Source organism: Lepus europaeus, chromosome 18 (genome assembly GCF_033115175.1).
Source record: "Lepus europaeus isolate LE1 chromosome 18, mLepTim1.pri, whole genome shotgun sequence".
Classification (NCBI taxonomy): Eukaryota; Metazoa; Chordata; class Mammalia; order Lagomorpha; family Leporidae; genus Lepus; species Lepus europaeus.
In genome coordinates this window covers 1,052,318-1,077,662 of record NC_084844.1, presented here as the reverse complement: position 1 = coordinate 1,077,662, position 25,345 = coordinate 1,052,318, and the positions used below count along the sequence as shown (strand labels likewise).

The 25,345-nt window shown below is 71.4% G+C and overlaps 4 protein-coding genes across 9 annotated transcripts; 2 read left to right on the top strand and 2 right to left on the bottom strand.

The window, feature by feature from the left end:
- The first annotated feature begins 80 nt into the window (after positions 1-80).
- On the top strand, positions 81-4,828 carry SLC25A10 (solute carrier family 25 member 10). The gene is made up of 11 exons (XM_062174769.1): positions 81-295; positions 1,551-1,670; positions 2,200-2,314; positions 2,400-2,448; positions 2,573-2,614; positions 3,044-3,087; positions 3,172-3,242; positions 3,434-3,526; positions 3,593-3,670; positions 4,135-4,191; positions 4,272-4,828. The coding sequence occupies exons 1-11, from the start codon at positions 203-205 to the stop codon at positions 4,371-4,373; spliced, it is 864 nt and encodes a 287-aa protein (XP_062030753.1). The 5' UTR covers positions 81-202; the 3' UTR covers positions 4,374-4,828.
- Positions 4,829-10,096: 5,268 nt separating this feature from the next.
- On the top strand, positions 10,097-17,313 carry GCGR (glucagon receptor). 6 transcript variants are annotated; one of them, XM_062216793.1, is made up of 14 exons: positions 10,097-10,306; positions 13,881-14,109; positions 14,201-14,303; positions 14,784-14,891; positions 14,969-15,090; positions 15,174-15,280; positions 15,355-15,511; positions 15,593-15,752; positions 15,821-15,881; positions 15,964-16,033; positions 16,140-16,228; positions 16,317-16,455; positions 16,525-16,566; positions 16,916-17,313. In XM_062216793.1, exons 2-14 carry the CDS (start codon positions 14,038-14,040, stop codon positions 17,123-17,125), a joined length of 1,440 nt encoding a protein of 479 aa, XP_062072777.1. In that variant the 5' UTR covers positions 10,097-10,306; positions 13,881-14,037; the 3' UTR covers positions 17,126-17,313. The 6 variants fall into 6 exon arrangements, with proteins under 6 accessions (XP_062072777.1, XP_062072776.1, XP_062072774.1 ...); XM_062216792.1 differs by lacking the exon at positions 10,097-10,306 and adding an exon at positions 11,220-11,301; XM_062216790.1 differs by lacking the exon at positions 10,097-10,306 and adding an exon at positions 11,378-12,314 and having other exon boundaries at positions 16,873-17,313.
- A 3,004-nt stretch (positions 17,314-20,317) lies between these two features.
- Positions 20,318-23,352, bottom strand: MCRIP1 (MAPK regulated corepressor interacting protein 1). Its single transcript, XM_062174781.1, has 5 exons — positions 22,731-23,352; positions 21,645-21,700; positions 21,445-21,563; positions 21,254-21,355; positions 20,318-21,159 (listed from the first exon to the last, which is right to left on the bottom strand). The coding sequence occupies exons 1-5, from the start codon at positions 22,839-22,841 to the stop codon at positions 21,095-21,097; spliced, it is 453 nt and encodes a 150-aa protein (XP_062030765.1). The 5' UTR covers positions 22,842-23,352; the 3' UTR covers positions 20,318-21,094.
- A 699-nt stretch (positions 23,353-24,051) lies between these two features.
- On the bottom strand, positions 24,052-24,957 carry PPP1R27 (protein phosphatase 1 regulatory subunit 27). Its single transcript, XM_062175480.1, has 3 exons — positions 24,768-24,957; positions 24,348-24,498; positions 24,052-24,234 (listed from the first exon to the last, which is right to left on the bottom strand). The coding sequence occupies exons 1-3, from the start codon at positions 24,955-24,957 to the stop codon at positions 24,111-24,113; spliced, it is 465 nt and encodes a 154-aa protein (XP_062031464.1). The 3' UTR covers positions 24,052-24,110.
- Between the last annotated feature and the right edge of the window lie 388 nt (positions 24,958-25,345).

Here is a 25,345-nt window from a genome sequence, read left to right as displayed (position 1 = left end):
CGCGCGCAGGGGGCGTGGCCGCCCGGCGCGTCGGGTCCCGCCCCTCACGTCGGGGGCGGGGTCTCCAGTCCCGCCCCACACGCCCGCGGGCGCATTGGTTGTGCGGGGCGCGGGCGCGCGGGCTGGGCTTTGAACCGTGCGCGGTGTAGCTGCGGGCCGGGGTCCAGTGTCCGGCAGGGCTCCGGCCAGGGTCGCGTGGGCCATGGCGGCCGAGGCGCGCGTGTCGCGCTGGTACTTCGGGGGGCTGGCCTCGTGCGGGGCCGCCTGCTGTACGCACCCGCTGGACCTGCTCAAGGTGAGGCCGGGGGCGGGGGGCCGGCGCCTGCGGAGACGCAGCCGCGACGCCCACGCGCTCGCGCGAGTCGGGCCCCGTCGTGCCGGGAGGCCCTTCCTTCCCGGTGGCCGTGCGTGGAGTTGTGGCCGCCCGCGATGGCGCCGCTCCCGACCGGCCCGGCATGGCCAGGCCCCACGGGAATACAGGTGTGACCTTGGGCAGGGCCTGGCGTCGCGGGGCGGCCCCTTCCCAGCGCCGGGGAGCAGCGGTCCGCGCGGTCCGCGAATGCGCGCGGGTGTCGGCACCCGGACACCTGGCTCGCCCAGCTCACCCCGGGCCCGGCCCCCGCGCGGCGGATGCTGCTCGCACGACCTGGCCCAGCGCGGCAGGTGGCCCAGGCCCGAGAGGTGGGCGGCACGGCCGGGAGGCTGGGCCCAGCGGAGGCGCCAGGAGCTCCTGCCGGCGCGCCCAGCGCTGCGTGCGCATCTCTGCCGAGAAGCACGCGTGCTCCGTGGACTGTTTTTTTCAACTGCTGATGGAGCCGAGCGAGACAGAGCTCCCTTGTGCCCGGAGCCAGGTCGGGCGGCCTTGGTCTCTGACGCAGCCCGGCCTGGGGATCCCGCCTGCCTGTGGTCAGGCCAGCCGCCCAGGCCTCAGCCCCCACCCAGAGCCAGCCTGGGCCCCGCCCGGGCACCTGTGGCCTGGGCGGTGGGGGGCGGGGACTGCGGGCTGGAGGCTCAGGCCAGCCCTCACTGGGGCTGGGGCCCTGGCCTTGGGTGCCATTGTTCATTGTCCAAGGCCCCGGAGAGGGAGGGCGGTGCTGCCTCTCGGCCCCGCCCCTTCCCTGTGTTCTGCTGCGTGGCGGGGTCAGGGAGCGGCCACTGCCCTCTGGCCCGGAGCCGGTGGCCCCGCTGGGTGCCGTGGACAGGGCCTTGCTCGGGCAGGGCCCAGGCCCAGCTGTCTGGGAACCGCTGCGAGCTCCCCACATGGCTCGCCCTGGCCGGGGGCTGCTGCCCTGTGCGCCTGGGCCCCCCCACCCGGCTGTTCCTGTCTGGCCCTGGCCCACCCCACTTGCACCCCGTACTCCTGCCCTGCTGGGGCCTGGGGCCTCGCGTGCTGCAGAACAGGAGTGTGAACGGGCCGGGCCCTGCCCCTGCCTCAGTTTCCCTGGCTGGCCCCAGTGGATTCTGGGAAAGGCCTCATCGAGGCGACCTCTTTGCCTCCCTGGGCCTGGGAGGGCTCTGCAGCTTGACCCGCCCCGCCCCCGCCCCCACAGGTGCACCTGCAGACCCAGCAGGAGGTGAAGCTGCGCATGACGGGCATGGCGCTGCAGGTGCTGCGCACCGACGGCTTCCTGGCTCTGTACAACGGCCTGAGCGCCTCCCTCTGCCGGCAGGTGCGGGCCACCCCAGGCTGCGTCCCCCGGGCCACGCCCCCTCCCTCTGGACCCCGCCTCCGGGGGTCCTACAGGTGTGGGAGCGCCCACCCAGGGCAGGTCCTCCCTGGCCACGCCCCCTCCCGCTGGACCCCGCCTCCCAGGATCTTACAGGGGTGGGGAGGCCCGCCCAGGGCTCTGTCCCCCGGGCCACGCCCCCTCCCTCTGGACCCCGCCTCCAGGGGTCCTACAGGTGTGGGAGCGCCCACCCAGGGCAGGTCCTCCCTGGCCACGCCCCCTCCCGCTGGACCCCGCCTCCCGGGGGACCTGGTCTCAGAGCCCAGCCTGGGACGTCCTCACCCGCCACGTGTGGCATCCGAGCCCCTTTCAAGTTCTCCAAGATTCCCTACACGATGGGACCCCGGGGTGGGGGGAAGACCACCCAGACGAGGGGCAGCCCCGCGCTTGTGGGCCGCTTGAGGTCTTGCGGGCCGGCGTCCCCGGGTCTGTGGGTGCCGGCCGAGCCCTCTGAGCCCCGCCCCGCCCCCAGATGACCTACTCCCTGACCCGCTTCGCCATCTACGAGACCGTGCGCGACCGCCTGACCAAGGCCGGCCAGGGGCCCCTCCCCTTCCACCAGAAGGTGCTGCTGGGCGGCGTCAGCGGTGAGCAGGGGGCGGGGCCTGGGCCGGCGGGGCGGGGCCTCGCGCGAAGCCGCATGGCTGGGCTCCCGGCCTTGTGTCTCCCCAGGCTTGACCGGAGGCTTCGTGGGGACCCCCGCAGACCTGGTCAACGTGAGGTGGGTGTGGGGCTGAGGCCTTCCCGCCCCGCACAGGGGGAGCGCCCAGGGGCCCTCGCGGCCGGGGGTCGGGGCGGTGCCGTGGACCCCCTGGCCGCCCGCCCAGAGCCCCCTCTTGTTACAGGATGCAGAATGACATGAAGCTGCCCCTCCACCAGCGGCGCAAGTGAGCGGCGGCGGCGGCCCTGCCCTGGGGGGCGCGGGGGCCTCCTGCAGCCCTGCCAGGACCCCTGGGGGCTCACAGAGGGTGGGGTGGGGTCGGTGCTGAGGCCCTGGGTGGGGGGTGTGGAGTAAGAGGCACGACCTGCGACCTCTGGGGTGACCCGGGGCGGGTCCGGTGGCCGTAGCTCACCCCCTCCTGTGGCCCCCAGGAGGCCCAGTTCCCTCCTGGACCCACCGGCTGTGCCCCGGGCCCTCTCCCTCCCGGGGGACAGGTGCTCGGCTGACACCTGGGCCCCCCCGGGGCTAGGCAGGCAGGACCCGCCTCCCGGGGCAGGGGCCCAGTGTGGACAGCCCCTGGGGTGCCCTGGCTCCCGGCCGGCGGTTCCTCGTGGAAGGACTTGGGCTGAGCCTCACGGCCCCGTGTCCCCTGCAGCTACACACACGCCCTGGACGGGCTGCTCCGTGTGGCTCGGGAAGGTGAGAGCCGGCAGGGCCGTGGGGGGCGGGGCCCGGGGGCGGGGGGCTTTGGCCGGCTCCCGACCTCACCCCTTCCTCGTGCAGAGGGCCTGAAGAGGCTGTTCTCAGGCGCAACCATGGCGTCCAGCCGCGGGGCCTTGGTCACCGTCGGCCAGGTAGGGCTCCTGCCCAGGGCGGGGCTCTCAGCCGCTGTGGCCTCTGACCTCTGACCTCAGGGGTCACAGAGGCAGTGCTGAGAGTCCCGTGGTGGGGGCTGGCAGGGGGAGTGGGCACGGGTGGGCCCGGCCCCTCCCCCGTCTGGCGCCAGGGGTGCTGGTGCTTGGTGCTCACTGCCTGACCCCTCCAGCTCTCCTGCTACGACCAGGCCAAGCAGCTGGTCCTTAGCACCGGGTACCTGTCTGACAGCGTCTTCACGCACTTTGTCGCCAGCTTCATTGCCGTAAGTGCCCGGCGTGGGGGGGCTGCCCGGCCCTGGGAGCCCAGGATGACGCCCCCTCCCTCCCAGGGTGGGTGCGCCACGGTCCTGTGCCAGCCTCTGGACGTGCTGAAGACCCGGCTGATGAACGCCAAGGGAGAGTACCGGGTGCGTGCGGGCCTGGGCGCGGCTCCCTGCAGTCTGAACGGTGGCCGTGGGCAGCCCCACACTGGACAGCCTCCGGCCCACTCAGCTGCCCTGTTTTGTTCTCGTCTGTAGTTACTTGACGGGTATTCCCAGAACTCCGTCCAGGTCCCGGGGCGGGAGGCCGTCACTGCTGTCCCCCCGGGCGTCTTGGCAGAGTCGGGATGGACGGCAGCCCCCCTGCAGCCCCGGCCCCTTGCCCGCTCCTCCCTGACCCCAGCTGGCCCGGCTCTCCAGGCCTGCCGAGGCTGCCCTGCACCTGCGGCACCTGGGAGGCCGGGCCGGGGAGTCGGTCTGGCCGTGCGTCCGGGCCGTCTGGGCTCTGGCCGTGCAGCCGGGCTCTGGGGCTTCCTGGCGGCGGCCAAGGATCACGGCTGCCTTTGAGTGACGGGCACACTGCTCACGGCTGCACTCTGGGTTTTCCTCAGGGCGTCTTCCACTGCGCAATGGAGACCGCGAAGCTGGGACCGCTGGCCTTCTACAAGGTGGGCCGGGGGCCCTGGGGGCTGGAGGCCGTGGGGGGCCGGGGGCGCCGGAGCATCTGGTAACCGGCTGACCCCCCCAGGGCCTGTTTCCCGCCGGCATCCGTCTCATCCCCCACACCGTGCTCACCTTCGTCTTCCTGGAGCAGCTCCGCAAACACTTTGGCCTGCAGGTGCCGTCCTGACCTGCCCGGGAGCCGCCGTGCCGAGCCCGGCCGCCAGCACCGGCTGTTCCAAAGAGCCCCAGGGGCAGCCCCCCGCCCAGCCCCGCCCACTGGGCAGTGTCCCTGCACTGTGACCGCACGAAGGGGCCACAGCCACCCAGCCCTGCTCCCAAGTGAGGGGAGCAAACGGCACTGGTGACCAGCGAGAGCCCAGCAGGCAGGGCACCCAAGCAGGCATGGTGGCATTGGCCCGGTCCAGCCGCCCCAAAGCCGCCCCCAGGCGTGTGGCCGCAGTGGGCAGAGACGGGGCAGTGCGTCTGTCCTGGGGGTCTCACATGTCCTGCAGCAGCCAGCGCCAACCCCACAGTGCTGCCGAGTGAGGCTGGGCCCTTCTTCAGCCCCTGCCTCCTGCACCCTTGGGGCGGGGCCTCCTGGGGGCTCCGTGGGGGCACTTGTAATAAACAGCGTGGACCACCCGCGGTGTGCCCTGCACGTCACTCGGCACCCGTGGCCAGCAGCTGCCTTGCTGTCCAGGGTCGGCAGGATCCTCTGCACCCTCAGGAGGGCTCCCCTGCCCCCCTGTTTATGGAGAGCAAGGCCAGGGCCTGGGAGCCTCCCCTAACAGCCCCAGGTGTGCACCTCCCAGGTCAGCTCAGCTGCAGGAGGTGGCCCTGGAGTGGGCCCTGGACTGGTGGGCACCAAGGGGGCAGGGAGGCCCAGGAAGCTGCTCCCGGCCACTCTGTGCCAGGCAGCCTGGGACATCCCAGGGGCCATCCTCCCTCTCCCTGGGTGCCCGGGAGTTCCCAGTGTGAGGGAGGCCCCCCCGCACCCCACGGGAGCTGTGGCTGCCAGGGCGGTGGGCGGTGTGTCCTCAGGGAAGAAGGCCCTGCACCCTCTGTGGGGGTCCCCTGAAGTGCGGCAGACCCCAGCATGTTAGTCCCCAGGCCAGAGCCGTCGATGTCCCACCGGGACCCCGGGAGGCCTCAGCGCCCACCTCCAAGGATGTGGCTGCACCACCGTCAGGTCCAGCCAGGTCCAGCCAGGTCCAGCGCTGGGGCTCTGCCTCCATCCCAGCTCCCTGCTAGCACCAAGCCCATGAGCTTGGGGCCCTGCACCCATGTGAGACCCGGATGGAGCTCCTGGCTCCTGGCTCCAACCTGGGCAAGCCCAGCCTGTTGCAGCCATCTAGGGAGTGAACCAGCAGGTGCAAGATCTCTGTCTCTCTTGCTCTGCCTTTCAAACAAACGAATAAATAAAGCTTCCAGAAGACAGGCAGGCCAGCAAGGGTGCCCAGATGGTGGATACCGGGCCCCGCAGGCACCTGCCCAGGTGAATCGGACGCGACCTCTGCCTGGGGCTGGAGACCCTGCAGAGCCGCAGGGGGTGCCACGGTGCTGGGCACTGGGCGCTGGGCGCTAGCCCTGGGCGGCCTGCCAAGCCCTCCTGGGTGGAGCAGTGGGAAGTCAGGTAGGAGCTACCAGTGTCGCCCTGCAGGGTTCTTAGGTTGCAGGATTCCAGGGCGTGGAGAGGCGGGGAGGCCCCTGGGAGACTTGAGGAGGGTGGGGCAGGGAGGGGTAAAGATTGGGGGTGGAGCCTGCCCGGAGGGGGCAGCCTAAAGACTTAAAAATGTATTTGAAAGGCAGACTACAGGGAGCAAAGAGAGGTTTTCCATCCACTGGTTCACTCCCCAGATGGCCACAACCCGAGCCAGGAGCCAGGAACTTCTGGGTCTCCCACGTGGGCGCCCAAACACTTGGGCCATCCTCCACTGCTTTCCCAGGCCATAGTACGGAACTGGATAGGAAGTGGAGCAGCCGGGACTCGAACCAGCGCCCCTGTGGGGATGCCGGTGCCGCAGGTGGCGGCTTTAACCACTGGGCCACAGTGCCAGCCCGAGCCCTCGAACCCTCTCCTAAAGGCGGTGCAGAGTGCCACGGGGCTCAGCGGCCTGACCGGTTCTGACACCCAAGTGCCCCATGACAGGGTGGGGCCGAGCGTGCAATGAGCTGCCACCAGGGGAGAGGCCCCGAGGGCGCCCAGCCCAGGCCCCGAGACCCCTGAGCAGCCTGGGGGGGGGGGTTGTTGGGAGGTCACCCACCCCGGCCACGCCCTCAGGCCACCTCGTCGTCCCCCGCCCTGCCAGGCCACGCCCACGCGGAGCTCGCTGGACACTGGATTCGCGCCCACGCTCCCTGCGGCCAGGCTGTGCCGCGTCTCTGGCCCGGGCGGTGCGTCGGGGTGGGGAGGGCGAGAATGAGGTCCTTCGGGGGGTGGCAGCCCCGCGAGTTGGGAGGCTTGGGTGGGCGCTGACCCTTCCGGAGCCCTAGGGAGGGGCGCCGCGCCCCCAGGGGCTCCCCCTGCACCCTGGGTCCGGGTGCGGCCCCGCAGAGCCAGGGTCCTTGTGCTCCCTCCAGAGCTTCCGGCTGAGACGTAAATATTTTATTTTATTTGTGTGAAAGGCAGAGCTTCCGTGGCTGAGCCAGGCCGAAGCCGGGGTCCGGGCCCAGCATTCTGTCTGCGCGGGCGGCAGGAGTCCAGGCACCGGGCAGTCACCCGGACGAGCACCTGGCTGAGCAGGGGCGGAGCCCCTGGGACGTGGACACCCCCGGTGCTCCCGTGGGTGCTGGTGTGGCAGGCGGGGGCCTCGGGTCCCTGTGCCAGGCTGGCCCCGGGCGTGAGGATGTGGCTGTCCAGGGCACAGGCTTGGACTCCAGGCTTGGGGGGGCCTGGCCCCACCTCCCACAGCCAGGGCACTGCGGAGCCGGGTGGGGAGATACACAAGCCAAACACTGGGCCCGGGTCCTGCCCGCGAGGAAGCCACAGGCCCGGCTGGGCGCCCGGAGCAGCTGGCCTCCGCACTGCGGCCAGCCCCAGGGGCCGTGGGGAGCCTCCTGGGACGGCCGTGGGGCTCCAGGGTGGGGGCGTCTGTGTGCTGAGTCACCCACGCCAGCCTGCACGCATGGTGCCCGGGGACCTCCAGGACACAACGCCCCGTCTCCCCTGCTGCCTGGCGGAACATTCCGGCACAGGCACTCGGGCTGAGGGAGGGGACCTCTCCCCCCTGGCGCTGGTGCCAAGGCCGAGGGGGCAGCTGGCTCAAGACAAAGCCTCTGGCGGAGCTGGGCGGATCGCAGAGCCCCAGAGCCGGAGCCGGAGCCATGATGAGGCTCTCCCGGGTGGACTCCGTCCTGCGGGGCTGTGACCTGCCCCCGGCCCACGCACCCTTGCAGCCACGTTGTACGGGGGTTCCCAGGGACACCGAGAGGGCACCGGAGTGACTGGTGACAGCAGAGCGCTCAAGGTTCCTGGGACGCGACCTCGGGCCGAGCCTGCACCGGGCACGCGAGCTGCTCCCTCTAGCAGGCGCCCCAGTGACCGTGCACAGCTCTCTGCCCCAGACTGCCCCCTGGTGGAACCGAGGGTCACCTGCAGCACCTGCCACCAGCTGCGTGGTTTGGTGGGAGGCAGGCCTGAGAGTGAGTGGGGGGTCCATGGGCAGCCCTGTCACCTTTTTTTTTTTTTTAATTTATTTTATTTATTTGAAAGAGTTAGAAAGAGAGGTAGAGACAGAGAGAGAGGTCTTCCATCCACTTGTTCACTCCCCAGATGGCCACAACGGCCGGAGCTGTGCCGACCCGAAGCCAGGAGCCAGGAGCTTCTTCCTGGTCTCCCACATGGGTGCAGGGACCCAAGGACTGGGCCAGAGAGCTGGATCTGAAGAGGGGCAGCCAGGACTAGAATGGTGCCCATGTAGGATGCCGGCGCTTCAGGCCGGGGCTTTAACCCATGTGTCACAGCGCCAGCCCTGCCCTGCCTCCGCCCGACAGGGTTCACAGCAGAATGGAGCCCGGCATTGCGGAGGGGCGCGGCAAGGGCCGGCACTGGCATGGCGGGAAGAGCCACGGCCCGTGATGATGGCATCCCACAGGGGCTCCATCGTGTCCTGGCTGCTCCACTTCCGGTCCAGCTCCCTGCCAATGGCCCGGGAAAGCAGCAGAAGATGGCCCAAGTGTCTGGACCCTGCACCCACGTGGGAGACCAGGAGGAAGCCCCCGGCTTTGGCCTGGCCCTGGCTGTTGCGGCCATCTGGGGGGAGAACCAGTGGATGGAAGATCTCTGTCTCTCCCTCTCTGTAACACTGACTTTTCAATAAATTGAAACATTAAACTATCTTTTAGAAAGGAGACTCCTCTTGGGACGCCTGGCCCCTTACCCCCGGGCGCCTGGCTGCAGCTCCGGCTGCTTACGTCTGATGCAGACCTGGGGGGCAGCAGGTGACGGCTCAAGGACCCGGGTCCCTGACACCCACACGGGAGACCTGGACGGAGCTCCTGGCCCTCGGCTTTGACCAGCTGCTGTGGCCATTTAAGGGGTGAGCCAGCAGATGGAAGACTTTCATTTATAAAGTTTTATAAATTTTACTTAGAATAACAAAAGTAAACATTTTTAAAAAAGATTTATTTATTTGAAAAGCAGAGCCACCAGAGAGAGGTCTTCCATCCGCCGAGTCACTCCCCAAATGGTCACAACGGCCAGAGCTGCTTCTGGGTCTCCCACGTGGGTGCAGGGGCCCAAGGACTTGGGCCATCCTCCACTGCTTTCCCGGGCCATAGCAGAGAGCTGGATCGGAAGAGGAGCAGCCGGGACTCGAACCAGTGGCCCTATGGGACGTTGGCACCACAGGCAGTGGCTTTACCCGCTACACCGCAGCGCCAGTTTGGGCAGCTGCACCTGCTGCTCCCCCGTGCCGGCCCCTTGTGCTGACGGACAGGTCCTCAGCTCACCCCTCCAACGCCTCCCAGCCGGGCAGCGTTTCCATTCCTGCGGCCAGCTCTGCCCGTTTGCGGGCGTCCAGGCCGGCCTCGGGCTGCAGCTGCGGCATCTTCCCGGTGCAGGCTGCCGCCCTCTGGGAGCCCAGGCTCCGGTGCCCCCCCCTTTCATCCACAGCCGGGATTGCTCCATCGCTGGGGCTTTGGGGAGGGCGTCGCTTGCCGCCCTCCGTCTTGTGAGCAGGGTGGGAGCGGCACCCCCACCGTGGGTCGCCAAGTGCCCATTGGCTCGGCCAGGAGAGAGGAGCTAGTCAGGGAGCCACTGGTGCCCCTGGGCGTCGGCTCAGCCGTCTTGGCTCCTAACGGAATGGCCTGGCGGTGCAGGGCTCAGCCGGGTCCCTGGCCCGGGCAGGGGGCCCCCGGGGGGCCGCCTGGGGCGCCTTCCTGCATTGCCACACCCCTGGCACGAGACCAGGGCCCGCCCCACACTCCAACACCACTTCCTTGCCGCCCCTCACCGCCCTCCGGCAGCTCCAGGCCCAAGTCCCCGCCTGTGTCCCTGGCTCGTCCCTGTGGCCGGCCGGGAGCCAGTGGATCTCCTGGGACCCTCAGCCAGGAGGACCCCGGGGCCCAGGGTGGAGGGCAGGCGCCATCTGTCCCCAGGCCCCAGGCGGCCATGTGGGAAGGCCCAGCCCCTGCGGTTCCCAGCTCCCGCTCTGTTTATGTCTCTCGAGTGACAGAGAAACCCAGAGCAGAGGGAGGGCCCTGGGGACCGGGGCCCCGCCCCTGTGGCCCCCATGCAGCCCCCAGCCCCGTCCCATGTCACATCTCGGGGCCCCATCCGGCCCCCACAGGTGGTCACCACTCTCACTCCCCTGGGAGGGAGGGGGAGTGCGCAGCCACATCAGGCAGACAAGGGACTTTGACGACCTTTGCCCCCTGACCTCTGCCTTCTGTCCACAGCCTGGACCCGGGGCTCAGAGGGGCTGGGAGGCAGGGTGGGGCAGGTATGGGGAGCCCACGCCCCCAGCACCCCCGCTCCTGAGCCCGGCGGGACTGTGGATGTCATGCAGGCCAGAGACCACCAGGCCTGGGAGGGCCTGGGTCCCCACGGCCCCTGAAAAGGACGCGGATCCTGGAGAAGGGCCCTGAGGACAACTGACCACAGGCCAGGGAGGGGACGAGGTGATGGTGCCAGGGCAGGGGCAACAGCGGTGACCACACAGATTCCAGAGAACCGCGGGCACGAGAGGGGACCTGGGAGGGGGAGGAGGCCTGTCCACCCGGGGGGGAAGGTGTGGAGGGGCAGGGCAGGGGCCGGGGCGGCCTGCGGGGCTGGGACACTGGGAAGCCTGGGGCAGCTCTCCAGGGAGAGGGAAGGGGCCGGGGGCTGCTCCTCCTGGACGCCAGGGCTTCAGAGAGAACCTTCTAGAAGCAGGGTGTGACCACCCATGAGGCCCCAGGCAGGAGCAGGGCGGGGCTGCTGGGGGTGGGGGTGGGGGGAGCGAGCAGATGCTGGGGGGGCGCTCGGGTGTGGGTCTCCCCTCAATACAGCAGGGTGGACAGCAAGAGGGCCCGGGCCGCACTCTGAAGGTGCAGGCGGTGGCAGCCCCTGGGGGCAGCGGCAGCCCCGCGGGTCTGCCCAGGATGGCGCCCAGAGGCCTGGGATGTGGCACAGCAAGGGTGCAGGGGGCACCCTGGGGGCCTGCCTGCCCACCGCCCGGTCCCCCCCACCCCCCGTTCGCCGGGAGCCGCGGGGGGCTCAGCATCAGGTCAGGCGAATCAGGAGAGCGACCCCGACAGCGGTCCCCGCGACGCCGAGCCAGCGAGGGGAAAGGGCGCCCGAGCACAGCCCCCACCCGCGGCCGCGACCCTGCGTGGCCCTCTCTGCCCGGCCAAGGCCTTTGGGGCTGGGGTCCGCGGGACGCGCGCTGCGTGGAGGGCTAGGGGCCAGCGTCCTCAGGGTCGCGCCCTCGCGGAGCCGCAGCCCCGAGGCGGGCGGGGACCCTCGGCGCCGCCCCCGCCCCCGCCGTCCCCGCCGCCCCCGCCCCCGCCGCCGCCCTGCGCCGCCGCCGGGAAGTTTGCGCGCGGCTGGCGCGGGGCGCAGGGCGCAGGGCGCGGAGCGGCGCCGACCCGAGCGAGCGCGCCGGGAGCACACGGGGCGCCGGGCCGAACGCGCGGTGAGCACGGAGCCCCAGAGGGGCGGCCCCGGGGCTGGCGGGGCGGGGGCGGCGGGGCGGGGGCGGCGCGGCCCCTGACCGGGGGTCTCAGCGCCCCACGTCGTCATCCCCACGGTCATTCTCCGTGTCCCCAGTCCTGGGCATTCGCCCTCCGGGCTCAGACGGCCAAGGGCCACGGGGTCGCCGCCCTCGGGCACATTTGGGGGTCCTCTGGTCCCGGGGTTGGTGGCCGCCCTCGGGCCCTGCGCTTGGGCAAGAGAGCAGAGCGGGTGGACCCCGGGACGCGGAGTCCCAGGGGTAGGGTGAGGGGCGGGATATCCGGCAGCCCCCGCATAGGGTGAGGGGTGGGATAGGGTGAGGGGCCTCGGCGCCCACGCCTGGCCCACGCTTGTGACTTTGCCCCGTGGCCAGCCAGGGTCACTGCCCTGCCCTGCCTGGCCTGTCAGCGGCCCCACCCCTCCGCGGCCCCAAACCGACTGACCCCCTGACCTCTTGGCGCCCACATCCTCGGAGGCTGAGGCCCGGCCAGAGCTGTTTTTGCGTCCTTCTGCGCTGGGCACAGGACGGCCGCCTGCCAGGCCGCCCCGCCCCCACGGGGGAGGACCCGGGACCAGCCAGCGTGACCCCTGACCTGGTGCTTCCTCTGATTTCAGGAAAACATTCCCCTCCCACCCTAGCACTCGGGGGCTCCCCAAAGCTGGGGGCAGCTCCCTTCCCACTCACTGGGCTCCCCCCGCCCCCACAAGTATGGGCCCCATCCTACCTGTGCCTGCCTGGGCCAAGGGGCTGTCCACGCACAGTGGGCACTGGGGGACGTGCAGAGCCCAGGAGCACCCGGGAGTCATGTGCTCTGCCAGGCCCCCAGGGCAGGGCACGTGCCAGCCCAGGACGCACAGGGGACACTGGGAGCGTGCAGGTGGCCGGCTGTGGAGGAGGGGCCTGCAGCCTCCTGGGAGATCCAGGCCGGAGAGGGCCCTCGCTGTGCTGGCCACCCGGCCGGCTCCTGCTGGGAGGTAACCAGGTGGACGTCAGATCTGCAGCTGGGCACCTCCACATGTGGCTGCCTCCGCCCGAGTCCAGCCCACTCACTCTTTCAACAAATATTTATCTGCACCTTCAGCGGCCTCGGGAGTCCGCTCCGCCACCCTGGGGGCCAGATGGGTCCAGGGAGTGGTCATCAGCCCCGGAGCGGGAGGCAGGGGTCCGCGGGGGGAATCGGTGTGCGCCCTCGGCCCCCAGAGCAGCCCCCCGCCAAGCCCGGAGCCTCAGCCTTGCCCGGCTGGACGTCACTTCTGGAAGTCTCGCCCACTCTGCAGATGGTCTCTGCCCTGGCACGGGCTCTGGGGGCGTGGCCTGTCCTTGTATTCCGGGGAGGGACCCGAGGCCCTGGCCACCAGGATTGGGACACTGAGCTGTGTGGGAGGAGGTCAGGGGCTGCACCCTGCAGTGGGATGCCATAAAGATTTGGGGCTTCAGAGGAGGGGCCCGGCAGCCCATCGCCCCTCCCTCCGGGTCCCCAGGCCCGTGGAAGCCCCGCCGGGAAGGCAGGTGGGCGTCAGGAGCCCCTGCTGGCCTCAGGGAGCCCCTCTTGTGCCAGCTCACCCCTCCCACCTTTCGAGGTCCCCGCCAGCCCTCGTCACTCCCCCCACCCCCGGGCCGTGGGCTTCCTGGCCAGCGCACCCCTTCCTCAGTGGCCTAAGCAGGATGGCAGCAGCCGCAGAGGGGCTGTGTGGTGAGGACCGGGGGAGACAAGGCCTGGGCCTCCGCCCAGGGGCGGCGCCGGGGACCCCTGAGCAGGCTGCGAGCCAGGAGCTGCCAGCTGGGCGAGCCGCGGACGCTGGATCAGGCTCGGCCCCCTCAGCCAGCCCCCAGAAGCCTCTGCCTTCAGCCAACCCTCCCCTCCCCCCGGCACCGCCTCCAGCCAGCCAGACGTCGGTCTGTCCGCCCGTCCGTCCACACAGGCTCCAGGGAGCTGCTGCCTGCTCCTCCCGTGGATCTGGGCTGCGGCTCCCTCCAGCCCTGGCCCAGGCCCAGGCGCTGGGCTCCCTCCAGCCCTGGCGGCACCAGGAGGGCAGAGGTGTCTGGTCTGGGCCCTGGCAGCTGTGGAACTGGTCTCCAGGGAACACACTGCCCGCCAGAAGCCCAGCCCTGAGCCTTCCTCGGATGAGGCTCCTGGGGGCACCTGGACCCCCCATCCTGGGAAAGGGGGGTGCATATGACCGAGCCCACCCTGAGCGTGTGCTGCGTGTGCCCGGCCCGGGCGTGGCGGGAGCTGGCACTGGGGGCCTGGGGTGGGGGAGGGGGACCAGCACCCGCCCTCGCCCTCGGCACTCATGACCCCCAGGGCTGAGAATGGGTGGGGGGAAAGGCGAGGGCCGGAGAGTGTGGGGTGACCAGCAGGTGGGCAGCTGCCGCCAGCACCTCTAGGAGGGGCTGTAGGGCCGTCAGCCACCGGAAGGCAGCCCCGCAGTGGCGGCAAAGCCAGCTCCACCCAGGGGACACCCCCCTGCCGCCAGGAGCCTGGACGGACCCCCAGCGCCTGAGGGTGGCCGGACTGACCTCACCCGCTCTTCTTGCAGCCAGGACGCCAGGCCTCAGGGGTGGCTTGGGGGCAGCAGGAGCGTCCGGCTAGCACCGTCTCCCATCCCTGCTCTGGCGCTCCAGCCTGTGGCCCCCGGGCCCCCTTGCCCCAGCGTGCAGCCCCTGCCAGATGTGGGGGGGCAGCTGCCCAGAGGCATGCCCCCCACCTGGCCGTGCCGCCCTCTCCCGCCGCCGCTGCTGCTGCTGCTGTTGCTGCTCGCTGGCCAGGTGGGTGCTGCCACTCCCCCACCCAGCCCCGGGCGGCGACCTGCCCCTGTGCTGACGGCCGCTGGCCTCTGCCCTGTGTGTGTGATGGCAGCCACAGGCCACCTCCGCCCAGGTGATGGACTTCCTGTTTGAGAAGTGGAAGCTGTACAGGGACCAGTGTCACCACAACCTGAGCCTGCTCCCTCCGCCCACTCGTGAGTGCCCCCCCCCGGCCTCTCTTACTGCAGCTGCGGGGGGGGTGTCACTGCCCCCCTTAGGGGCGAGGCCACCATGCCCACCAGAGGGGCCCGGGGCCACACAGCCGGGCACAGCTGCCACCTGCTGCTGAGAGCCCGAGGCCGCCCCGCGGAGCTCACAGGGCGCACTCTGGGGGCAGAGTCAGGCCACCGTGTCCAGGCCCAGGCAAGCAGTGTGGGGCAGCAGGGCCACCCAGGAGGTAGAGCCCCTGTCTGAATGAGGTGGGGGCCCGCGCTGGGCTGGGCTGACTAGAGGCCGGGCCCAGGGCTGGCGGGGGGTTCTGGCCACAGGCCCTGCTGGGCACAGCAGCTCTGGGCTGCAGCCTTGGAGAGGTGACGACAGTGCCTGGGGCTTCCGGGAGGAGGGGGGCGGTGGGCTGTGTGGGCCAGGCCCTGCCGAGGGGGCCTCTGTCTCCCCTCCCTGCCGTGCCCCTGCAGAGCTGGTCTGCAATAGGACATTCGACAAGTACTCCTGCTGGCCCGACACCCTGCCCAACACCACGGCCAGCATCAGCTGCCCCTGGTATCTGCCTTGGTACCACAAAGGTAACCCCCGAGGGGCGGGGGGGGGGGCAGGGCAGGGGGCAGGGCGGGGTTGACCAGAGCCCCTCCCCTACCCGCAGTGCAGCATCGCCTTGTGTTCAAGAGGTGCGGTCTGGATGGGCAGTGGGTGCGTGGGCCCCGGGGGCAGCCGTGGCGCGACGCCTCCCAGTGCCAGATGGACACAGACGAGATGGAGGCCCAGGTAGGCCCCTGCGGGCGGGCAGGCGGGCAGGCCCGCGCCGGGCGTGGGAGCTGCGCCCACCTGGACGCCCACCGTGGTTGCAGAAGGAGGTGGCCAAGATGTACAGCAGCTTCCAGGTGATGTACACCGTGGGCTACACGCTGTCGCTGGCGGCCCTGCTCCTGGCCCTGGCCGTCCTGCTGGGCTGCAGGTAGGCGCCGCCGTCCGCCAGGCCCGGGCCTCGGGGGCCGGGCAGGGCCGGCGCTGACTGCCCCGGTCCCGCAGCCAGCTGCACTGCACTCGCAACCACATCCACGCCAACCTGTTCGCCTCCTTCGTGCTCAAGGCCGGCGCGGTGCTGGCCACTGACCGGCTGCTGCAGACCCGCTACGGCCAGCAGCTGGGTGACGACCTCAGCGTGAGCGTCTGGCTCAGCGACGGGGTGAGCGCCCGGCCGGGGCCCGGGGCGGGGGGCGGGGCGGGGCCGTCCCCGCTGCTCGCTGCTCACCTGTGGTCCGTGCAGGCTGTGGCCGGCTGCCGGGTAGCCGCGGTGTCCATGCAGTACGGCGTCGTGGCCAACTACTGCTGGCTGCTGGTGGAGGGGGTCTACCTGCACAGCCTGCTGAGCCTGCCCGCCCTCCCCGAGAGGAGCCACTTCGGCCTCTACCTGGCCATCGGCTGGGGTAAGGGCTGGTGTGTGGGCTGGGGGTGGGCTGGCTGGGCCTGGAGACCACAGCTGCTGCCCCCACAGGCGCCCCCCTGCTGTTTGTCATCCCCTGGGCGGTGGTCAAGTGCCTGTTCGAGAACGTCCAGTGAGTAGGGCAGGGCTGTCGAGGCCGGGGGAGGGAGGGCCTGGGGCGGGGGCTGGGGGTGCTGAGCGGCCCCGCCCTGCAGGTGCTGGACCAGCAATGACAACATGGGCTTCTGGTGGATCCTCCGTGCCCCCGTCTTCCTGGCCATCCTGGTGAGCAGAGCAGGCCCGGTGGGCGGCCCCCGGGAGACGGCACCCGAGGGCCAGGTGCCCGTCCTGGCGGGGTGACCCTCCCCCGACGCGGCCCTCCCCGCCGCAGATCAACTTCTTCATCTTCATCCGCGTCGTCCACCTCCTCGTGGCCAAGCTGAGAGCCCACCAGATGCACCACACAGACTACAAGTTCCGGTGGGTGTGGCTGGGGGCCGGGAGGGGCTGGGGCTCGGCGGGGCCTGTGTCCCAGGGCCCCAGGGTGGCTCAGCCTCTGCCCCCGCAGGCTGGCCAAGTCCACGCTGACCCTCATCCCCCTGCTGGGCGTCCATGAGGTCGTCTTCGCCTTCGTGACGGACGAGCAGGCCCAGGGCGCCCTGCGCGCCACCAAGCTCTTCTTCGACCTCTTCCTCAGCTCCTTCCAGGTGCCCCCCGCCCCGCCCCCCGCCCACCTCCAGGCCCGGGCGCTGTCCCTGACCCCCGTGTCCCCGCAGGGCCTGCTGGTGGCTGTCCTCTACTGCTTCCTCAACAAGGAGGTAGGTGGGGGCCGGGGCGGGGGCCTGTGGGGGGGGGGCCGGGGCGGGGGCCTGTGGGGGGGGGCCGGGGCGGGGGTCTGTGGGGGGGGGCCGGGGCGGGGGCCTGTGGGGGGGGCCGGGGCGGGGGTCTGTGGGGGGGGCCGGGGCGGGGGCCTGTGGGGGGGGGCCGGGGCGGGGGCCTGTGGGGGGGGGCCGGGGCGGGGGCCTGTGGGGGGGGGCCGGGGCGGGGGTCTGTGGGGGGCCCCTCCCCGGGAACCTGCCCACTGCAGGCAGTGATTCCCGGGTGTCTGGGGTGTCTCGGGGCAGGCCCACAGCAGGCCCTGGACGGCCCACCCCCCTGTGCCCGCAGGTGCAGTCGGAGCTGCTCCGGCGCTGGCGCCGCTGGCGCATGGGCAAAGCTCTGCGGGAGGAGCGGCCGGTCAGCGTCCACGTGCCCTCTGCCCCACCCGAGAAGCTTCGGCCGGTGCAGGATGGGGGCAGCCCCGGACCCCCCCAGGACCTCTCCTCTGAAGCCCTCTTGGCCAGTGACCTCCCCGGGCTGGCTGAGAACCCCTTCTGAGTCCTCGCCAGGCCACCAGGAGAGGGTGTCGCTGGACGGCACTGATAGCCCAGCCCTGGCTGCCAGCCAGCAGCCCCCACTGTCCTCGTTGGCCCCGGGGTGGCCGCGGGGCAGGGTCCTGGTGGAAGGGGCTGTGCCGGCTGTGCCCGCGTCCTGGGTGCTGCCACAATAAAGGCCTGGGCTGCCGAGCTGGCCCCAGTCCAGCAATGGTGCGCGGTGACCGGGTGGCTTCGGGTGGGGCCTGTGCTGGGCCCGCCGTAGAGGGCACCCTGCTTCACCGACAGGTGTGGCATCCTGAGGCTGGCCCGCGGGGCCCAGCCTCCCTGAGCAGGTTGCAGCCACCTCCCACCCTGCCTGCCAGGTCCCCACTGTGGCTGGGGAGGCCACGTAGGACCCCCCCCACTTCCTGGAGGCCGCGGGAACGCCCCGGCCTCTGCTCCATCGCAGTGCTGGCCACCAGGCAGTTCTCAGGCCAGGTAGCAGGTGGAGTGGGGAGAAACGGGCCCCCAACCGCGCTGGGCGTCCCAGCTCTGCCCAGCTCCCGGCCCCAAGCAGGGGCCCCGACCACCGCGGGCACAGGGAGCCTGAGCTGCCGCCTGGGGCCCGGTGTGGCTGATGGAGACTGTGCATTCCTGGGCTCTGCGGTGCCTGGGGGGTGTTGGGGGGGGCTGGCCAGGTGGCGCAGCCTGGGCCTGGGGGAGGGGCACCCACGTGGGCCGGCGGGGCTCAGGCAGAGCTGGGCTAATTGGAGCAAATGAGAGGGCAGGAGGCCTCTTAGGAAAGGTAAACAGAACCATCAGCTCGGCCGGGCCCTCCTGGGGGCCTCACCCCGCTGCCCCGCAGGCCTGGGCGGGGCGGAGGGGGCTGCAGGCCCAGGAGAGTCCCGCTGGGTGTCCCAGCTGGAGGCCCCAGGCCCTCACCGTCCTCTGCATAGCTCCTCCTTCCTGCCAGCCGAGCCCGGGTCCATGACGGCCTCGGGCACACCACTCACTGCAGTCACCCGTGGGCCCTCCCCACCTCCCGGCCCTCGGCCCTTGTCCCCAAGGGAACCTGGAGGGTGGTGGGATCCGGCAGAGCCGGGAGCCTGGCGGGACGGACCCGCCCAGCCCACAGGAAGTGTGGCCAGGCTGCCCTGGAGGGGGAGGACAAAGCCACTTCTCAGCCTGGGGCCGCAGCCCCGCACCTGCCCTGTGTCCTGGACAAAGGCCGCCCCTGCCCTTCCCCGCTCCCCTCCCGCCTCTGCCTCAGCCCCTTCTCCCAAGGGAACCAGTAGGGGGTGTTCCTGTGGGCGTGTGTGCACATGCGTGGGAGCATGTGGCCAGGTGTGCCCGTGTGATGCCGGGGGACGTGTGACCAGGTGTGCCCGTGTATGTGATGCCAGGGGACGTGTGACCAGGTGTGTGCCCATGGAGGAAGGGGATGCACTCCCAGAGTGCCGTGGGGATCAGTGTGCAGGGCTGGCACGGGGCTGGTTTGTGTGTGTGGCACTTTGGATCTGGGTCACAGCAACCAAGGGTCACACCTCAGGTGGGGGTGAGGGCGGCTGGGGATGCCGAACTCAGGAGAGCCCTCAGGGACGAAAATGGGCCGGTGCTGTGGCTCAGCGGGTTAAGGTCGTGGCCTGTGGCGCCGGCATCCCATGTGGGCACTGGTTCCAGTCCCGGCTGCTCCACTTCCCATCCAGCCCGCTGCTAATGGCCTGGGAAAGCAGTGGAGGAGGGGCCCGGTCTTGGGCCCCTGACCCACGTGGGAGACGCCGAGGACGCTCTGGGCTCCTGGCTTCAGCCTGGCCCAGACGGAGCGAACCAGCAGATGAAGATCTCCGTCTCTCTGTAACTCTGCCTTCCAAATAAGTAAAATAAATCCTTCAACAACACACGGGGGCAGGCAGCCAGCCTAGCCGTCAAGATGCCCCCGTGACACCCTGGGCCCGGAGCCTCCTGCTCCAGCTCCCTGCCAGTGAAAACTCCAGAGGCAGTGGGGACGGCTCAGCAGGGTGCCTGCCACGCACCTACCAGGACGGTGCTCCCAGCCCTGGCTTCAGGGTGCAGCCGCCAGGGTGGTGGGGAATGGACCAGCGATGGCAGCGCTCGGCCTCACAGCCAGGGAGCCCTTGGAGGAGCCGCTGCGTCCTCCTGTGGGGGGGCACAAACCTTGCCCTCAGCTGTGAAGATGAAGACAGGCCCACGGGGAGGTGGGGGGGCCCACGGGGAGGTGGGGGCTCATGAGGAGGTGGGGGGCCCACGGGGAGGCGGGGGGGCCCACGGGAGGCGGGGCTCGTGGTCCTGGCCTGTAGACAGCCCAGCTACCCAGCGCACCACCTCTCCCAGCAGCCTTCACTGAAGCAGGGGTGCCCCAGCAGCACAGCCCAGCCCCCGACCTGGGGCCCCTCCTCTCACCCCACACTGCACGTCCCCCTCTGGGATGCAGATGCGGGGGGCGGGTGTCTGCACAGCAAGTGGGCAGCGCCCCACTGGCTCTGGCCAAGGCTGATAGCAAGGGGGGCCGGAGCCGTCACAGAGCCTCATCCAGGGACCCAGTGCTCCCTGGCCAGCCCATTCCCACGGGGGACCCCAGCCTTGTCCCTTGGGCTCAGCCACACCAGGGGGTGTGGCGGTGTTCAGGCCCCGCCCTGGTGTCTGACGCAAAGGGCCCAGGTTTCAGGGTAAGAATGGCCAGGAGGCTTGGAGCCAGTCACACCTGTCAACACAGCCAACTTCCCTCAGATACCCCCAAATCCAGGGGGTCCCAGCACCCCTGAAAGGGCGGGGCTTCAGGGCAAGCACCGCCCACCCTGTGCAGGGGAGCGCAGCGGGCTCCCGGCCAGCACCCCTCTTGCCAGCAGCCGCAGCACAAGGCGGGCGTGTTAATAACAGCCTCATCAAGTGCACCCACAAGTGCCGAGTGCAGCCGGCTCAGCACCGCGGCAGGCGGCGGCGTCTCTCGGAAAAGCCCCCCATCGGCGTGGTCTCTGGGGAGCACGCTGCCGAGCCTGGCCAGCAGCACAAGCAGAAAGCGCCTGGGTGGCGACCGCGCGTCCCTGCTTCCCCGTCGGCCAGGTCCTTCTGCTGCTCCTGCCCCCCCCCCCCCCCGAATGTTCCGGGAAAGGGAGCTCCGGGAAGAAACCCCGCCTGGGCTTCTGTTCAAGGAGCAGCACAGGCAGGTCTGGAGCCCAGCTGCTTCCAAGTTTGAAGGTCAAGTGCGTCAGGTCAGCCCAGCAGCCAGACCCCTGTGCACAGTGGGGGCGCCCGCTGCCTCCCAGGCCAGCTCCCAGAGGCCCACGCCCCCGGCTGGGAGTTGCGACCACGAGGCCGACCCTGTGCACCTGCGTTTATTGAAGGGTCCTCAACCTCCGGGGCCACAGACATCCGGCTTCCGGGGGCACAGGGAGAAGGGGCCGGGTGACCCTCCCAGCACGTGCCAGAGAGCCAGGACAGCCGGCAGCACCACCACCTTGGTCAGCCTCGGCACCCTGCCCAGGGGGGCGACTGTGGCCACAGACCCCGGGGGCCAGGCCTCGTTGCTGGGGACCCCTCTGGGGAATCCAGCAGTGTCCCAGGTGCCGGGAGCCAGGGTCATCCTGGAGCCGAGGCAAGGAGGGGGCTGGGCGGTGTCCAGGCCAGAGGAGGGCTGGGGTCCGTGGGAAGCCCGAGCAGGGGCCGGGGGGCGGGGGCAGCCTTGTTCTCCTTCCTGGCCACCTCCAGGACAAGTCCCGCCTGGGGAACAAAGGCCCTCTCCCCTCTCCGGATCCTGCGGTGGCCAGGGAGCTGGGGGCTACAGCAGGTGATGGGAAGAGGGGCTGGGGCGGGGGAGGCAGGGCTGGCGGGGCCCGGCCCCCTCAGCGACAGGGCAGCCTGCAACCCCCCCAGAGGAAGAGGGGGGCTCAGGGCTCGGGGGGGGGCTTGGCGGTCAACCCCAGTGGCCCACAGGACAGGCAGGGCGACGGCAGGCACACCCCATGCCCCGGCCTTAGGACTTCTTGGTGTCCGGCGTGCTGCGGCGCTTCAGGTCACTCAGGTCGATGGGCTTGAAGCCTGCAGGGGACGGAGCGGTCAGCGGCGGGCACAGCCGCGGGGCGCCCTCCTGGGATGCGGGCGGCAGGCTGCCCACGCGGCCGGCGCCACTCACTCTTCAGGCTGGGGTTGGGGACCTTCTCCACGTACTCCTCCACCAGGCCCCGCTCGCTGCCTGCCAGCCGGCTCCGCAGGTCTCTCTCCACGCCCTGCCAGGCTGCAGCAGAGCCGGGTCAGGGGTCCCGGGGTCCCGGGGTCCGCCGCCCTCCCCATCCCCCGCCCGCCCAGCACTCCCGGGGCTCCCACCCTCGTAGATGAAGCGCACATTCTCCTCGTGGGCCGGGGTGAAGATCTCGCTGCTGCTGGAGGGCGAGCGGGGGCTGCTGTTCCTCCTGCCGTTGTACACGACTCTGGAGACAGGGGAACTGGGGGGGCCGAGCGCGTGAGGGCCGGGCCGGGCGCCGGGCAGGGCGGGGGCCACCCTGCCCCGGCTGCCCATGACCCACCTGCTCATCGCTGGGGCGTCTGGTCCTGGCGTTCCGCTGCCAGATCCCCTGGGCCTCTGAAACAGGAGCCCCAGAGCCGGGAATGGGGCGGGCACGGCCCTGGGCAGCAGCGGGGAGGGCACGGGCACACCTGCCTCCTCCCGCGGGGCTGCGACCAGGCTGTGTGGCCCCAGGGCACCCCGCCAGCTGCCCCTGAGGTTCGGGCCCCCCTCCGAGGTCCCGGTGCACCTGGCTCTGCCCAGGCACACCGCATCTGCCGGCCTCCTGAGGGTGAGGGCCCCTGCGGCGGGGCCAGAGCCCCGAGCCCTGAAAATGGACTCAGACCTGGGTGCTGGGGGCTCCTGGAGGGCTCCTGGGGGGCTTGGGCCCCAGCATCTTGGCCGCCCCGCGAGGGCAGCAGCTTTGGGCTCACACTGGCCACCCGGCGCCCCCTTGCAGCTGAGGGAGGGGGTTCCCGCCACGGCCCACTCAGCTGTCACTCACACACACAGGCAGGAAGGGGCGGCACCCATGGCAGCACCCGGCTGGCTCACCAGGCGACCTCTGCTTCCCACCCGCTGCCCGGGGTGCACAGCGGATGGAGGTGTCCAAGAGGGTGGTGCTCGGGGGCGGGCCTGGCCAGCGCCCACCTCCTGGGCCTCCTACCCGCCCTGCCTGCCTCTCCCTCCACCCAGCCTTGGCCCCACCTGCTCTGGCTCCCAGCCATGTCCTGCCCTCAGTGTCCCCCAGACCAGGGTCCCTACAGAGGCTGGCACGGAGGGTGTGGGGCCTGAGGCGTGGCTGGGGAGAAGGGGACCCTGGGTGGGCAGGACGCTGGCCCGCTGCTCTGTAGCCTGGGTGGCGGTGAGTGGGGGCACACAGAGCGTGCCCGGCCAGTGACCGTCCCGGGGCACTGCCCACACGGGCCAGATGCCGGGAGCTCAGTGCCTGAGGTTCTGAACCGGGTGTGTTCTCTCCCTGTGACCGGGTACAGCGCGAGACGAGGCGCCTCAATGGCAGCCGCCCACGCTGGGGCCCCCAGAGCCCCTCCCCTGCTTCTGCACACCCTCCCGGGGACCCCGGCCCCCGCCCTTCCCACCCACTCACCTGGACCCTCCGGCCACCAAGCCCCGGCCCACCCGTAACTGGCTCGTTCGCAGATATTGGTTTCTGAGAGGCAGACGGCGAGAGCGCCCACCTGCTGGTCACTCCCTGCATACCCACGGCGGCCAGGCCGAGGCCAGCCAAAGCCAGAGTGGGGACCAACCCAGGCGTCCTCGGAGCCAGCAGTGTGGACTCCAAGGGTCCATGCGACTGGGAGCCGGAATCGGACCTGGGCCCAGGGACTCAGGGACGTCTGGACCTCTGGGCCTGCGGCCTCGCCCCCACCTCGGTCCCAGCACAGAGCCCTGGGGTCCACGGCTGCTGTTGTCCACCGCCGGCGCACAGGCCACAGCTCCCGGTGGCCGGCGGTCAGCGCCCCTGCCCCGGCTCCTCCTGTCAGTCCCTATGGTGCAGCACCCCCATCCGAGCAGAAGCAGCCCCTGGGGACACACGAGGCCCGACCTCGCCGGGGTCTGGGGGCTCCTCCTGCACAGCCAGTCGGGGGACTCGAGAGAGGCTGCCTGGGGCCACGCGGCTGTCGGCGGAGACGGAGGGGGCGCAAAGACCCCTCCCCCTCCTGGGCGAGGCAGCCTGCACCCGCGGGGCGGACCCCCGCGCCCCTGCCCCTCCCAGCGGTCGGGCCGGGACCGGCACCGGACCGGGCAGAAGGCGCCAGCGAAGGCCCAGCCCGCGGCCCGCCCCTCCGGCGCCTGCGCGGCTGCTGCTTGGACTCCACTTCCCCTGCGTGCTCTGGCCCTTCCGCGGCCAACAAGACCCCTGGACACGAGCTGCTGACCCCGGGTGCCGCAGGACGCTGCTGTCCTGGAGGCCAAACAGCAGGGGGCCGGCACGCGGGCGCTCACTCCAGGTCCGGCCCGGCCCCGCCCGCGCTGCCCGCGCCCCCCGAGCCAGCGCCGGGGGTCCGGGCGGAAGGCTGACGGGCAGCCACTGCGGCCTGCTGCCGGGGCCCGCGCCGCCGCCGTCCACGCCACGTCCGCGCCTGCACGCCGGGGCCCTCGCGGCCCGGACGGCCTCCCGGTCACTCCCCCTCGCGGCGGCCGCGCCCGGCCCGGCGACCCCAGGGCGGGGCCGGACGCGGGGCGGGGCCGGACGCGGGGCCCACTCGCCCGCCCCGCCCCGCCGCCCGCGCCGCGCCCGCCTCACCTCGCCCGGACTCGGCCGCCGCCGCCTCTCCCAGCTGGGGGCCCCGCCGGAAGTGACGCCGCGGCGGCGCATGCGCGGCGCGGGGCCACGTGACCGCGCGCGGCCCCCCCCCCCCCCGCGGCCGGCCCCCAGTCACGAGGCCGGGCTGCGGGCTCGGGAGTCGCGTTTATTGCAAAAGTACAAAGTGCCACCATAAAAAATGCAGCTGGGGGCGGCGGCCTAGTCCACCTTGGTGTCTCGGAAGAGCGCCACCAGGTCCTTGAAGTCCGGGTCCACGAGGTCGCGGGGCAGCGCGCCGTCGTCGTTGGTGGCGGCGCGGTCGGCCCCCAGGGAGATGAGGTACCTGGGGGCGGAGGGCGCCGTGTGCACGCGGGCACGCGCACGCGGCCGCTGCCCGCTCGCCCCGGCGTCGCCCGGCCGACAGCCGAGCCCTGGGGAGCCCGGGGCGGCCCTCACCTGGCGATCTCGGGGTAGCCGTCGCTGCAGGCCATGTGCAGCGGCGTCCAGCCCTCCTCGTCGCGCTGGTGGATGTCCGCGCCGTACTTGACCAGCAGCTTCACGCACTCCAGGTTCCCGCTGAGCACGGCCTCGTGCAGCGCGGCCAGGCCTGAGCAGGGCGAGGGCCAGCGGTCAGGGTCAGGGCCAGGGTCAGGGCCAGGGCTGCGGTCAGGGCCAGCGGTCAGGGCCGCGGTCAGGGTCAGGGCCAGTGGTCAGGGTCATGGTCAGGGCGAGGACCAGCGGTCAGGGTCAGGGCCGCGGTCAGCGTCAGGGCCAGGGCGAGGACCAGCGGTCAGGGTCAGGGCCAGCGGTCAGGGCCAGGGTCAGGGCCGAGGCCGCGGGCTCCCCAGCCTCCGCAGCCGGCAGGTGCGCGCTCACCGGACGGGTGGATGGTGTCCAGGGAGACCTTGCGGGCGCGGAGGAAGCGCCCCACCTGCTCCAGGTCCCCCTGGCGGATGTGGTCCAAGAAGAGGACATCGTTGGGGAAGCGCACGCTGCGGTCGGCCAGCAGCCGGCGGCGCCTCTGCCGGGGGCTGTAGCGGGCGTAGCGGGCCGTCCTGCTGGGCATGCGGGGGCGGCGGGGCAGCGGGGTGCGGGCCGGAGCAGCGGGCCGCCTCTTTCCTCGGGCACCCCGCTTCCGGCTTATATAGGGCGGCGGGCGCTATATAAAGCCGCGCGGTCACGCTGCCGGTCGCGAGGGCCTGAAACCGAGCTGCCCCCGTCCCTGGCTCGGGATCATGTTAGCGGCTCGTCTTTCGGCCCACCTGTCGTGTGTCCTGCCAAAGGGGTCAGATCCTTCCTGGCCACCGCTCCCTGCCCCACAGCTGGACGCAGAAGGTGCCGGACAGAGGGCAGGAGGAGGACGGCCGAGGTCGTGGCCGTGGTGTGCCGAGGGGCCCGGCGTGGGAGGTGGCTCACCTGCCCGAGGCCAGCTCCCCATGGAACCCAGACTTGCG

Bases quoted from the DNA above. Each gene is read 5' to 3' on its own strand.
- SLC25A10 (XM_062174769.1), top strand. From the start codon at position 203: ATGGCGGCCGAGGCGCGCGTGTCGCGCTGGTACTTCGGGGGGCTGGCC. The intron at 2,315-2,399 runs GTGAGCAGGGGG...GTGTCTCCCCAG, and splicing joins GCTGCTGGGCGGCGTCAGCG to GCTTGACCGGAGGCTTCGTG. The intron at 3,088-3,171 runs GTGAGAGCCGGC...TTCCTCGTGCAG, and splicing joins GCTCCGTGTGGCTCGGGAAG to AGGGCCTGAAGAGGCTGTTC.
- PPP1R27 (XM_062175480.1), bottom strand. From the start codon at position 24,957: ATGCCCAGCAGGACGGCCCGCTACGCCCGCTACAGCCCCCGGCAGAGG. The intron at 24,499-24,767 runs GTGAGCGCGCAC...CGCCCTGCTCAG, and splicing joins GGACACCATCCACCCGTCCG to GCCTGGCCGCGCTGCACGAG. The intron at 24,235-24,347 runs GTGAGGGCCGCC...CTCCGCCCCCAG, and splicing joins GGCTACCCCGAGATCGCCAG to GTACCTCATCTCCCTGGGGG.
- GCGR (XM_062216789.1), top strand. From the start codon at position 12,049: ATGGGCCCCATCCTACCTGTGCCTGCCTGGGCCAAGGGGCTGTCCACG. The intron at 14,892-14,968 runs GTAACCCCCGAG...CCCTACCCGCAG, and splicing joins TCTGCCTTGGTACCACAAAG to TGCAGCATCGCCTTGTGTTC. The intron at 16,034-16,139 runs GTGAGCAGAGCA...TCCCCGCCGCAG, and splicing joins CCGTCTTCCTGGCCATCCTG to ATCAACTTCTTCATCTTCAT.
- MCRIP1 (XM_062174781.1), bottom strand. From the start codon at position 22,841: ATGCAGGGAGTGACCAGCAGGTGGGCGCTCTCGCCGTCTGCCTCTCAG. The intron at 21,564-21,644 runs GTGGGTCATGGG...CGGCCCCCCCAG, and splicing joins GACGCCCCAGCGATGAGCAG to TTCCCCTGTCTCCAGAGTCG. The intron at 21,356-21,444 runs GTGGGAGCCCCG...GCTCTGCTGCAG, and splicing joins TGTGCGCTTCATCTACGAGG to CCTGGCAGGGCGTGGAGAGA.